This window comes from Artemia sp. Qi Xiang Cuo, chromosome 5 (genome assembly GCF_049724085.1).
Source record: "Artemia sp. Qi Xiang Cuo chromosome 5, ASM4972408v1, whole genome shotgun sequence".
Lineage (NCBI taxonomy): Eukaryota > Metazoa > Arthropoda > Branchiopoda > Anostraca > Artemiidae > Artemia > Artemia sp. Qi Xiang Cuo.
The window spans coordinates 33,745,836-33,760,473 of NC_142798.1; the positions used below are offsets into that span (position 1 = coordinate 33,745,836).

The following is a 14,638-nucleotide window of genomic DNA, read 5'->3' on the forward strand; positions in this document are numbered from 1 at the left end:
ATCTGTTTAGTTGCTGATAATATTTTATTTGCTGCTAGTAGCTATATGCATTGTGAACAGTTTTGCTTTTTGTTTACAGTCCGTTGTGTAGCAGTTCGCTCTAGAAAGCCCTCTCCTCTTTTTATTTGTTTATTTTCTGCTCTAAACAACTTTGAAAGATCCTGAAGGTTCAATTTAATAGCTTATTTTTAATCACATTGTTTTTCAATTCAGGCTGAATTTGACGCTAAAATAAAAGCCGATTTAAAGAGAGCTAGCGAACAATTCTGCAACAAGCAGTACAATGAAGCGCATCTGTCTTTCTTGAAAGTATTTGATGAAGATAAATCTGTGGTAAGTACTGATGTATAGAACATAATTATTGATTGGTAAAGTATCTTTTTGAGCTTCAAGACTTTTTTTCGGGACATTCGTGAAAAAAGCCCGATAAAGTGAGGTAATAAGTTTAGAGACATAATGGGGCCTAAAAGATGCTGATATTTAAATCTTAAAATATTCTGTGTCTGTGTCCTTTTCCTTTTTTCCAGATTCTAATAAATACTTGATATTTGAATTATTTGTCACTATTTCTGTTTGATTCCTGGTGTATCCTTTTGAATTTCACTGGCTCTGTATCAGGATTGGTCTTATCATTTTAAATTTATTTGGGCTCTAATATGCTAACAGTAAAGCACTACAATTAATTATACAGTGATGTAGAGGTTTTTTTTTCTGTCAGAGGTTTAGTTTTATATGCAGGGGAGTAGCTCCAGCATTTATATTTGGGGGGGGGGCGGGAAAGAGGGGTGAATATCTGGATAGTCAAGAGGCATGGGCTATATAATAGTTATTTTCTCCAAATTATCGGAGGGGGCAACTGCCCCCCCCCGAAACGACGCCCCTGTTTATATGTAGAGTTTTTTTTCTCTGGTTTTATATCAAGTGTGAGTACTTTCCATTGTCCTGGATGTTTGGACTTATCTTTGTAAAGATAAGTACATTATCTCAGTTGTAAAGATTAGCAATTTTACTTTTTTTCAATTACTAATTTTTGCTTTTTTTTCATTTGATGCTATTTATCTTGTTGTTTACTATATTTATAATGATGTAACTTTTGTTGCCGTTTCGTTTCCCCCTAATTTTTAGTAGGCTACTAAGGAGGGGCCATGAGTGATGTACCGAAAGCCTTACTGGCGCCATCCCAACCATAATGTTTCCAGTTGACTTTATAATTAGACTAGCAAAGAGCTTTTTCTGACCTTGGGATTTCGTATAAAGATTGGGAGTAAAGGGATTAATTTCAAAATTATAGAAAAGATTGTTGGATGGTGATTGGCTGCTTTTTATCGACTAAATGAGTGATTTCACATTATTAGACTTTAAGAAAATAGATAATGAAGTGAAAATAATAGCTGCAAACGTTTCAGTCGAAGTTGCAACAGGAAGTAGATTTACATTTAAGTAGAATAAATATTCCCCCTACGGAATATACCTAAAATATACCTAAATTCCGTCCCCCTATGGAAATTAAAAAAGCAAAACTCAAATAAAATTCTCAAATTTGGAAAGCCTTATTTTCCACGGGAGAGGGGGGGGTATTTTCCGCGGGGGATAAACGCCAGACACCGTCGCAATTTAGGTTAAAGATTCCTCGTTCTGTGATGGACGCGTGTGTAAATCACATGCTGAAGGATTCGTAAGCTGTAATTGTCACTATGGTAAATGTGGACAATGGCAAAACACTTATCGTGGCTCGATTAATTTTTTTTGCGGCTTAAAATTTTTTGATTTTATTGATCTACATGTTTTAGGCGTTTACTTCCCCCCCCCTGGAAAATACCCCCTCCCCCCTCGCGCGGAAAATACCCCTCCCCCGCTGAAAATACGGTTTTCCATGTTTGAGAGTTTTATTTGAGCTGTGTTTTTTTTTTAGTTTAGTCGAGAAGGGCTAAGGAAAGGGAAAAAGAGGAATTTACACACCATAAATATCTTAAAAATTAGAAAAACCCGCAATTCAATTTTTGTTGCAAAGACTTTCATATAGTTGCCTTTGGGAACCAATAAATTCTTATCGTTTACGTTTTTACGGATGAAATCGTTGTCAAATTCTACGAGTTAGTTTTTCTCATCTTCCTATATATTCCTATATATATATATATATAATTATTCCTTAAAGTGATATTTATTCCTTAAAATATTTTTAATTCTTTATTTATTAAAGTGAAAAACCTGAAAACATTTAACACTCCTTTATAACGGATGATTCAAAATTATACATCACTGTATATAGTTTCATCAGACATAACCTGAATCAACTTTGCCACTACTAGGACACTACTATCCCCTCCTGCCTTAGCACCAAGAATATAGGGGTAGACTGAAAATGACATGGGAACTAAAAAGAATTAGACAACAAGTTCCAAACAATCATTTAGTTTTCATCTAAAGGTTCAGTGAGGCTTAGAAAATTAGGCCATTAAATCGTACTCCTTTGAGTAAATTACCCCCTCCCTTCACAGAGGACCAATGTATTATGAAACGAATTACTTCAGTTAAATACATGATTAAAATAAAGCTAGAAATATTTGTGTGCAATAAGAAGGGAAGTGTCACCTTGCAGCACCCTTGTGGACATGGCCCAGATTTTGATACGGAAAATTCTTGCCACACAATTTGATCCCCGCTGAAAACAAATTACTCCCAAAAAATTTCTCCCCGCTAAAAATTACCCCAGCCAATCCGCCCCCCGCCCCCGGCAGAAAATTCCCCCGCGAAGTATGATTATCCCATTAACAAATAATCTCTGTAAGTAATGGACAAAGTACACAACTTAAAAAGGCACTTAAACTTCTACAATGGGGCTCTCTGATTGTTTTTTAATTAGGGAAGAAGGGGTATACCTCAAAGGGTGCATTTCAATGCCAGAGCATCCCAGCTTTCATTGAGTCATCAGATGAATACAGAATCAGTTCTAAGGGAGAGATGAGGGGAGGATGAGGTAGAAATTACTGTATAATCCCCAGGGCTGTAACCAGGATTTCTGTTTTTTTAGGGGGGGGGGTACCAAAGAAACTGTTAAAAATGCATCAAAAATATAACATTGATATCTACTCCCTTATGATTCCCGGGAATATTTCTGGTCTACGCTGTTATTAAGTAAAAAAAAAAGTTTTTTTTTCAACTGAAAGTAAGGAGCAACATTGTAACTTTAAACGAACAGAAAATGTTACGTGTATGAAGGGGGTTGACCTCTCCTAGACCCCTCGCTCTTCACGCCAAAGTTTTTTAGTAATTGAAAAAAAGTTTCTTATTGTTATAATCAAACGAACATAACGTTTCAGGAGCCGTCCTTAAAGAATGGGAACACAATTCAAGCTTTAGCATAAGTGGCCAGGTGCTAAGGAGGGGCAACCCACTTAACATACGTAATAGTTTTTACCGATTTTAAGTAGTAATGTTGCTCCTTACTTTCAGTTGAAAAAACTTGTTTTTTTAATTAATTTCTGATCGTTTTTTAAATAATGCTTGAAAATTTGGCTACACCTCCACGAAAAAATCCCTCCTCCTGACCAATTTTTTCTCTAGATCAGTGGTTCTCAAATTGTGGTACGCGTACCCCAAAATTTTTACGCAAAAATTCTTAGGGGGTACACGGCCAGCCAGCAAATAAAATAAAACAACCCTTTAACTCTAGGACTGGTAATTTTATTTATATTGTAGCAATAGTTTACTTAGTAGGCCTATCGGTAACTGAGAAGGGGTACCTAAAATGTTTTTTTGGGTAAAAAGGGGTACAGTGTCTAAATAACTTATGGAACCACTGCTCTAGACAATTCAATCCTGGTGAAAATTTACCCCGGACACTTACCCTTAACATCTTCACGCGTAAAATTGAATTGACAATGAGAAAGCAAGACATAAGAAGAGTCTCGTATAGGAATTCTGGCAAATTTCACCAGTATAAAATTTTCCATGAAAAATTCACCCCATGAAAACCTCCCTCTCCACGATAAATTGTCCCCGTGCAAATTTCGCCCCCCCCCTCACTAGAAAAATACATGCACACTTCCCAATAGCAAATACTACACGTAAACAATGGGCAAATTTTATAACTTAAATATCTTTCCACAGGGGCTGTGGGGGGTCATGAAATTTCCTAAAGTATATTTATTCGGCCTTACGAGCATGCTGAATAAAATGGCTATCTCAAATTTTGGTTGGACGATTTTGAGATGAAAAGGGCTGTGGGAGGGGGCCTAGTTGCCGTCCAATTTTTCTGGTCACTTAACTAGGGCACTAGAAATTTAAATTTCTGTTCTAATGAGCCTCCTCCCGATATTATAGGACCACAGGGTCGATACGATCACCCCCGGGAGGAAAAAAAAAACAAACAAATAAACACACATCCGTGGTTTTTTCTTATGGCAAAAAACACAAAATTCCACATTTTTGCAGATAGGGGCTTGAAACCTCTACAGTAGGGTTCTCTGATACGCTGAATTTGATGGTGTGATTTTCATTAAGATTCTTTCTCTTTTAGGGGGTGTTTTTCTTCTTTTTTTTAAAAATCAGGCAAATTTTCTCAGGCTCGTGACCTTTGATGGGTATGACTAAACTTAATGAAACTTATATATTCGGGATAAGCATAAAAATTTGATTCTTTTTATGTATCTATCGGTATCAAAATTAGAATTTCGGTTACTAGAGTTTCGGTTTCCATTTTTTAGAGTTTCGGTTACTATTGAGCCGGGTCGCTCCTTACTTACAGTTCGTTCCCACGAACTGTTTGATTATGAAAGTAAAGAGTAATATTAGATCACAAAATGAGCAGAATTTATTCCGTATAGGAGGGAGACTGTCCCTTTCTCATCCACACGTCCACCTCATGGTCACATAAACTTTGGAGTGTGCTTATTAGATCAGAAATTGAGGGTTCTACTCCTTTGTTGAAGTCCAAAGTGATTGAAGGTCAACCAGCCGCGTGGGGGGGGGGGGGGGGGGGGGGTAAACGTTTGCCACCCGATCTGCCATGCTCTCATACTCTACATCTCTCATATAAAGCCCTTCATTAAAAACAAAAGATAATATGTTTTTCAATGCCTGAAGGCAACAGTTTTCAACCAAGACCTAAGGCTTCCATGCATTGCCGTGCTTTATATTCTATTGTCGAGGATATGCCTTTGAAGAATCTCTGAAAATTTATATGGATGTGCATTGCTTGAATGACCTAGTAATACATGTACTCTCTTATTTGCAGGTTACTGTTTTTAGTACTGTAAGAAAAAAGTGAAATAGTAAAAATAATATATGTAATTTTTTTTATTAATAACAAATGTACAGTACACAAAAACTAATTTTTTCTTGACTAGATTTTCATATTATGCTTTCTTCGGGTCATCTTTTGAATCTAAACTACCGCTTTCCTCAGCCACGACTAGAGGTGGTATCACTGCTAGATTTACTGCATTTTTATCTGGAAGTGAAAAATGGAGATCCCTTTCCTACAATAAGTTTAGCTTCATTCTTAGTAGTTCTTAGTACCTTCTGTTTCAATACTTCATTCTTTGTGAAGTCAACAACACTCTTACAATTCATGTTATGAGACTTGTTCATTTGAATTTGTTCATTTGAAGCAGGGTTTCACATAAATGGATACGTGCTTCAATACGAGGGCACGTATGGAACATTTTATGTAGTAACTTAGAAAAGAAATCTTGCTGACAAAGTATTGACAAAAATCTTCTCCATTTATTATCTCCACTTATATATCTCCATTTAGAAACTATCCTGATTTCTATCATGGTTGATATAGTGCCTTTAAGGTTGGTATAGATGTCTCGTTTTGTCCCAGCCGTGAGACAGAACGGGTACACTTTTCGAATTAGTTTACCCACACGGGGATGGGATAGGAGGGGAAGGGCTCCTTCCCCTGAGGTTGGTTTGAAGAATCACCTGATAACATAAAAAATACGCTTAATTTTAGAACTTTTCTTGTTGGCAACCCCCTGTCCCTTACAGGGCTTGAGAATGTGTGCACCAATCATTATAAAAGAGTTTATTTGAGCAGCTTATATACGACCTGACTTGAATTTTGCTCAAGATTTAACTGTAAACTTTTGGATATCTCCTATATTCACATAGTTTTATTTGCAACTCATAATTATAATGTGTACTCATGTGTAAAAAATATTAATTACTAAGAATATTAGGAAATGCGTAGTATTGACTGGCAACATCCATGTGGGGATATTTTTTAAGGGGGAGCTGACTTTAGCTAGAAGCCAAAGCTGAGATTGGCTAGATACCTTCAATGTGGCAGAAAAGTATTGTAAACAAAAAAAGGTTTAAGTAGTAAGCCTAGAAGGTAACAAGCAAATAGACTGGTTTGCATAATTTCTTAGTAGATGACAATGTAAAATAATAGTTAGTGTGTTTTCTTCTTTTCATTGATTTTGCCGCTCCTTTTCCCGCAAAGGAACCCGATCAAAATTTTGAGATAGCCATCATGTTTCGTATAGTTGAAAGTGCAATAACTATGGCTCTGGAAATGACACTTCCTCCCTCATAGCCTTTGGGAAAGGGCTGTCAGTTATATAATTCGCTCATTGTTTACATATAGTATTTGTTATCAAGGAGGCACACTTGTGCCTCTATAAAGAGGCGACCCACCACAATGTTAAGCGATTTCCGGTCCTAGCGGTCGCAGAGAGACAGCGGTAGCCGCATTTTGTAGCCCAAGCTCAAACTAAGAAACGTGCAAAATTTCACCCCCTCCGACTTTATCTTCATGGGTAAAAGTGGGCCGGAAGTTTCGACCCTCCGACCACAGCCCCCCTTTAACGTTGTCCGATTGGGCTGAAATTTAGAGGTTAAGCTTTCCTAGGCCCCGGGAGCGAATCCGATCACTCCTTCTCTGTTTTCCAAAAACCAAATATAGCCACTTAAAGTTCATTTTTTTTTTAGCCACGCCTACAGGCCACAGTTGGCAACTGATCCGGGTGAATGACGACTCATTCGAAGCAGAATTCGACCTGTTAGGGCCTTTTGATATTTTCAGACCGAAAAAATTATCTCCCGAATTTACATTTACGAAAAACCTCGTTTTCCTATAAGAGCCCATGTAAATTTTTCCCACCACAGCCCCCCTTTAACGTTGTCTGATCGGGCTGAAATTTAGAGGATAAGCTTTCCTAGGGCCTGGGAGCTTATCCTTAAAATTTCAGCTCGATCTGATCACTCCTTTCCTTTTTTTCCAAAACCAAATATCAAGTTTTGTGGGGATTTGCTTGCGTCAAAAATAGATTCCACATACTAAAAATACAATTACAATTGTATCTCTCTAGTACAGCGGTCGATACTCCTGACTGTCAGGGGGAAGACTCAGGTTCGATTCCCCGTCAGAGGAAATTTTTTATAAACTGAATTTAAAGTTTAAAAAAGAAATTCAGTTTCTTTTTTAAATTGTTTGAAAAAAATTACGTTTTCTAAAGAGTTAAAGAGGCTGAGTTACAAGGTCGACCCTTGCAACACCCTGTCGAGAAAGAAAAGAATAATACACAATCATCTAACAGTTAGTCAAGCAATAATAAGTAATAAACTGTACAAAAACGTGCAGAAATTATTTGAAAAAAACTACGTTTTCTAAAGAGTTAAAGAGGCTGAGTCACAAGTTCGAACCTTAAAACTTACAGGGATTAGAAGGTACAGTTGGGGGGCTGCCTCCCTCCAAACCCCCCGCTTTCGCAGCCTTTAAATACAAAAAATTTTTTTTAACTGAAAGTAAGGAGCGACATTAAAACTTAAAACGAACAGAAATTATTCCGTATATGAAAGGGGCTGTGCCCTCCTCAACGCCTCGCTCTTTACGCTAAAGTTTGACTTTCTCACAACTCTTTTTTTAAACAATAAAAACTTTAGCGTAAAGAGCGAGGCGTTGAGGAGGGCACAGCCCCTTTCATATACGGAATAATTTCTGTTCGTTTTAAGTTTTAATGTCGCTCCTTACTTTCAGTTTAAAATTTTTTTTTATTTAAAGGCTGCGAAAGCGGGGGGTTTGGGGGCGGCAGCCCCCCAACTGTACCTTCTAATCCCTGTACGTTTTAAGGTTCGAACTTGTGACTCAGTCTCTTTAACTCTTTAGAAAACGTAGTTTTTTTCAAATAATTTCGGATAAAGGGGATATGTTTGGCCTTTTGTGTAAAAAAGGGGCCTAGGGTATTCAGGTGAAGCTTCAGGGAAAGTTGAGGGGAGTATTGAACTGAATCAAAACACAGTATGTGTATGTAGAATGTCAAAAGGGCGTATCTTAGGAGTGACTTTAAGTATTAAGTTGGAACTTTCAGAGAATAATGAGGGGAATGATTAATTGACCGAAAGCATTTTGTGCAAGCTACTACTATTACTACTAATTCAAGTACTTTAATTGCAACTACTATGTCTATTGCGACTGCTACAAAGGCTTTGGATATTAAGGTAAAATTTTCAGGAAATGTTGAGGGAGAAGTTGAAATAAATCGAAACACACTGTGTGCATACCGGTTATCAAAAGGGCATATTAAAAAATATCTTAGGAACGTCTTAGCGTATTAAGTTGAAACTTCAAGGGCATGATGAGGGGATGTTCAACTGACTAAAAGGCAATTTGCGCATAACACTACTTCTACTTCTGTTACTGCTATTACTACTACTACAAATACAACTGCTCCTACTACGACTCCTACCACAACTATTATGACTATTATACTATTATGACTCCTACTACTACTATGGCATTGAAGGTGAAAATATCAGTGCATATTGAGGGGAAAGTTGAATTAAGTCAAAGCACACTTTGTGCATGCAGGTTGTCAGAATGGCGTATCTCAGGAATGTCTTAAGGTATTAAGTTCGAACTTTCAGGGAATGATGAGAAGGATGACACGGTAAAAAAAACGTACTTTGACGTTGACGGCATTATTTCACGTTTGATCAGCGTACTTTCTAGTTGTTGGATTAGCGTGAAAATACACTTTTTGAGTGTATAGGTATTTTTGCCTTATTTTTACATTTCTCAAATATATATTTAAACTCGTTCAGTGTACTGGGAGGATCTAATGACAATTAACTCTTGCGAAAATGGGTCATACCGCGGGGCACGACCGATGCAAAAATATCATGAAAGGGGGTCGTCGTCCGGGTTTCTGATCTATTGAGATTAAAAGGCTACACAAACGAAGACCTTTCACTTGTTGTTGTGGACTTATTTCTGAAAGGTAAGTTCTTTTGATTTTTTTTTTTAGTTTTATATAAGTCTTATGAACTTTGCAGATAGAATGGTAAAATTCTACTTTAGCTACTTTTGGCTATCTTGGAAAGAGGTTAGGTTAGGAAAATGAAAGTTTCAGGGATACTTCTACAGGCTAAAGTGTGCACCGGGAAGATGTTTTGAAGTATTTGCCTCCACTCCTCCCTCTAGAGGGTCCTAACTTTTGATGACCTTTAAAAATCTGTGTGTTATAAAAGTGAAACCTTGTTAAATAGATCTTCTGCTTAAATAAAGTACAACAAAATTCTTTTCAGCTTCACAACTTTGCTCAATCCCAATTTATAAGGTTTTAAAGATATGCAAATATAATTCCAAATTAAAAAAAACATAGATACGGCTTAAAATTCTACTCAAATAACAGGAATTGCTAGCTGTCATGTAGGCAAATTTCAGGAGTCTCTAGAGGCAAAAAGAGTGGAGGTAGGTACTTAAAAATATTGTCCCGGGACATACTTTACCCTGTAGACCCATCTCTGAAAGTCTCATTTTTCTAACTTAACCCCTTTCCAAAATAGCCAAAAGTAGCTAAAGTACCATTTTATTAATAGAATTTAACAATGTCCTCAGCGATTCTAGGCGTTTATCTCTCCCTGGAAAATACCCCAGCGGAAAATACCCAGCGGGGTATAATAATCAACGGGGGGTTTTTCCCGGGGGGGGGGGGGGTAAACACCACTGACCACTCTCTGTACAGTGGCGTCCATTTGTGAAATCAAAAGAGAAAGGGGATTCTTATCAGAAAACACTTTTATAATACACTATTAATATACATAAAAATTCTATTAATAAGATTTTCATGTTTCTTTCCATATTTATACACGTTGTCAAATAGTAATTAGATAATATATTTATCTGATTTCAAGTAGATTGTAGGATTGTACTAATATAAATTAAGCAGATTAAGTGACATTTTAGTTTTGTGTTAGCTTCAAGAGGAGGGACGGGATAAAATTCATATACAAAGGAGCGTTGGCCTTTGGGTACCGGCTCCTTCCAATGTCAAATTTTCTGATAATCGAATCCGATATTTTATGGGTGGCGCCTCATCTTCGCAGAGAAGTGTAACATATTGGAATTGTCTTATTTTTATTCTTTAAAAAAATCATGTGATTCAGAATTCAATCCTCCATTTGAGTGTAACAGCCACTTCCTCTGGAAGCTCCAGTCAGAAAATTAGAAAATTCTGGAATTTCCACATTGCATCCCACACTAAACCACGAAATTGCAAAAGTTTTCACATGCTTTAGTATGTTAGAAGTATTCTAGTAGTTGAGTCAAAATTCAGAAATTCTTGTTCACTAAAAGTTTTTTCTGCACCTTCATCTGTATGTCAAATTTGAAACATGTGAAAGGTGTTTTGGCTTCTACAGTACCAATGGGAGCTGTTCTGTCTTTCTGTTTTAGCCTACCTGCCAAGAAAATGGCTGAAATATATTGTTGACTTCTTTTTTTTAAAATGAGCTTTAGCTTATTTTAACAGGTTGGGTCACAAGTCACCATACAGAAATAAACTAACTATGTTTCTTTCAGAAACACATTATTCATAGAACATGCTCTGTAGGGTTATCAATATTTAGGATGTGTATTGCAATATTTTGTCATACTCTTGATGAACATAAATTATCAAACCATGATCTGCTGCAAAAATATAAGCATTTATTCTATTTGCTTTATTACTTGTTCATTCATGCTTAAGTTTCTACTCAAAAGAGCATGATAGGAATATTAAGCTACAAATTAAGGACGTGATTCGCTATGGAAAAGGGGGGGGGGTGCGCAGCTAGAATTTTCTAAAGCCATCTTTTCCAGTTTTGTATATTGCCAAACTTCATTGTAGATCCGATCTTGACGGCATCAAATTGCAGAACTTCATGGCAAATCCTAGTTTGTTCATTTTGTTCATTAGAACTTCACAGCCTGCGAGAAACAATCTGAACACTCCCCCTGACCATGATAAAGATTGTGTTGAAGGAAATGAATTTTCTGAGCCTCTAGACTCAGAAATACTAGATTTGAACCAAGATGAAATAATGGGAGTTGGCTTTGAAGCTACAAATAAAACAGCAGGATTGAGACAAACATCCTCAGGGGACTCGGGTATCCGTGCTATGGAGCCTAGAAGGCAAGCACTTTCAGATGGGCTTGCTTTGCTTCTCCTTCGATTTGAATCAGAGAAACATGTACCTGCCTCAACTGTTAGTTTTATTCTTGAGAACTCTAGGCTTCTCTTTACTGAGTCTCATGAAATTGTAGCAGAAGAACTTAAAGAACGTGTTGCTAAATGCATCTCTTCTGTTTTTCAGCCAGATTCGTTTCAGAAAATATGTGATGAAATTGAAAGTCATTATATGCAGGATCCTCTGCTACTTGTTACAGACCCTGCCACTGGATCACTGAGATCTCAGTACATGAGAGACCAGTATTTTGCAAGTTGCGGTACTGTGGTACCGGAGCAAGTATTTATCGGACTTCATAAGTATGGAAACAGAAGATTTGTTCAAGTAGTTGCAGTTGCAGCCACCTTGGAGAATCTTTTCAAACATAGAGGACTTCTTGGATTTCTGGATTGGTATCATCCTTCAACAGAAGGTGTATATAGAGACTTCTATGATGGTAACCGTTTTGCTTCTTTATATGCTTCTGATCCAGACATGAAGAAAAATGTGATATTTCTTCAGCTCTACCAAGATGAGGTACAAATAAAAAAAACACTTAAAAAGTCTAAATCAGGAAAGTACAGCACTAGCTTTTTATATATGAGTTCTCAACATCCCACCTTGGCTTCGAGCAAGGCTAGATCTAGTGCAGTTAGTTATGCTAGTGCTGGCATCGAACTTCAAGATCATTGGTACTGAAAAAGTCTTCAAGAAGGTTGTGAATGAATTAGAGTTTCTTTGTACTGAAGGCATTGTGATTGATGGAACAAGGTTAAAAATTATAGTTTTCTGTATATGTGGAGACAACTTGGGCTCGAATTTTATTGGGAGGGGGGGGGTTCGGGAAATGCTTTAACCGAAATGTGCAGAATCCCTGCAGAGTCTGCATGTTCTCTGGAAAAACTGCAGCTAAAGACTATTGGAAAATTCAGTTTTCTCTTAGATCTAAAGCATCCTATGAGGAATCTTTAAACAAGCTGCAAGACCCAAATTTTAGGAAGCAGTCTGTAAATGGCGTGAAATTCAATTCTGATTTCAATGCCTTGCCCAACTTTCATGTCACAGATTACCACCATGCATAGCCCATGACTTGTATGAAGCTGTTATGAAGTGGGATGATGGAAAATGTTTACAGCACTTGATTATTGATGGTGTTTTCAAAGAATCAGAGCTTAGTGCTAGTGTTGCCAACTTTGATTACAAGGATATAGATGCTAAGGACAAACATCCTCCCTTCTCGAATGATTTCAAGGACATTGAAGATAATACAATCAAAAATTTGGTATTCCCTTACCAGTTTCCTCTAATACTTGACCATTTCTTTGCAAGAAAGGCCAAAAATGAAAGTTGGCCTCTAATGTTACTGATAAGGAAAGTTGTATTGCTTGTGTCAATTCGAAGGTTTTCAGACATGCTTATTGCAAATTTAGGTTTTACAATAAGAATGTATCTTTAATTGAAAGTAAAAATATTTGAGGATGATGAAAATAGGTTCAAGGACCATACAATGCGTCACTTTCCTTTGTATGTGCGAACACTGGGCCCCCTAATTCACTATTCGTTTTTCAGTTTGAATCAAGACATAGATATTTTAAAGATGCTGCTAAAAGTGCATCCTCAACTAGAAATCTAACCAAGGCAATGGCCAAGAGTTACCAGAAGTACCAGAATTACCTATCTCTTTCAAATAGAATGTGTCAGGAAATCAGCTGTACAGTTTCTAAAAATGAAAAGCTGACAAACACTTGCTACTTGACACTCTTTGCACATAAAGACACATGCTTAGTCCAGGAGCTCATTTTCAAGGGTGCTCTCTATAAGAAAAGACTTTATGTGATTAGCGATGTGACAGACTCAGCTGTGGAAGCTGCTGAAATAGTGGATGTGGTTAGGTCGCTGGAACAGTTTTTTCTCATTCTGTCAAGGAAATCACTAAGCTATGATCAAGAGCTGGTGTATCTTTACTGTGTTGCTGAAGAGAGATCCACTCTTGTTTGCTGGAACATTAGAGAAGTACCTGATTTTGATCTTAATCCCGCATCAACATATCATTCGTGGAAGGTGTTATCTGTCGTTTAGAGCTTTGTTTTGAAGGTGTGTATGATTGTTAAAATTAGAGGTTAGCTGTCCTGCCTCAAGACAATGTATCTGTACTTTTCCCTGATGCTTAGTTCCAGAGCTTAGTCTTTGATAGTCTTTCATTACGAATCCTGCAGTTTTTCTTCAGAGAGTTTGAGACAGATGGTCATTGGATGATGTATCAGCACATCATAGCCATAATTTCAAGTTCAAGATAAGGTGTTTCGAATTTAGAAAGCCGAAATATTCTTTCTCTTTTTTGCATGTTAAACTCATCTTGGACTTTTTATGGGAGGAGATGGTTACATTTGCAAAGCGAATACTTCTATAATAGGAATTTTTTTCTTTTTTATGGTTACCTGTGTTAATTACTTTGAATTTCAGAACGCCTTAATCTTTTGGATGTTTCGGGAAGCAATGCTTTCTTGTTCAATTTCAAAGGTTACTGTGCCATCTACGTCTTGCTCTAACTGATGTCTACTTCTAGGTGTAATAGATGTACATATCGCTAAACAGAGCATCCATCACAAAGACAGCATCACTCTATTTTACAATTATCCCATCTTCGTTTGATATTTGCATAGTTCAAGATCGTGGCCTTATCTGGGAGTGTTTATTCAAAATGGATTCTTTGTCAGTAAAGTCCCTAAAATTGGAATGTCAGCAACAGCGACTTAAGCAGAAAAATATATCAACTTGAATTTAGCTACTAAGGGCAAGTCTGACGAGGCTGGTCTTAGGGTAAATTTTGACAAAATAGTAAATTCTTTGTATTTCTTTAATAAGTAATAAAATAGATCGTCTTGCGTTACAATTTACTTGTTTTATGAAGGTTTAAATAAAAAAAACGAGTTTTACTTTTACTGAAAGTATTGAGCTACATTATAAATTAAAAAGACATTAAAACTTTAAACTTAATTCTGAATCTACCAATAGCCACAGGATGGGCTTCCACTTCGAAGTTTGACCGTTTTCGCAAAGAAGCAACCTTATTTTACATATTATTGATCAGTTTTAGATTTCTTCAAATTTTGCAAGTTGTAACTTTTGTTTCGAGCATGCAATCCTTTGCTTGTAAGCAAGACCTTAACTCCCCAAAATTTGGATAAATCATTCGTAA

At 36.8% G+C, this 14,638-nt stretch overlaps 1 protein-coding gene across 1 annotated transcript in view; it reads left to right on the forward strand.

Moving 5' to 3' along the window:
* Positions 1-14,638, forward strand: part of LOC148952055 (uncharacterized) — a 318,887-nt gene that overhangs the window by 54,542 nt on the left and 249,707 nt on the right. The window contains exon 2 of the mRNA XM_089089125.1: positions 214-333. Within this exon, the coding sequence (XP_088945251.1) occupies positions 214-333 (120 nt within the window). The remainder of the gene's footprint in view (positions 1-213; positions 334-14,638) is intronic.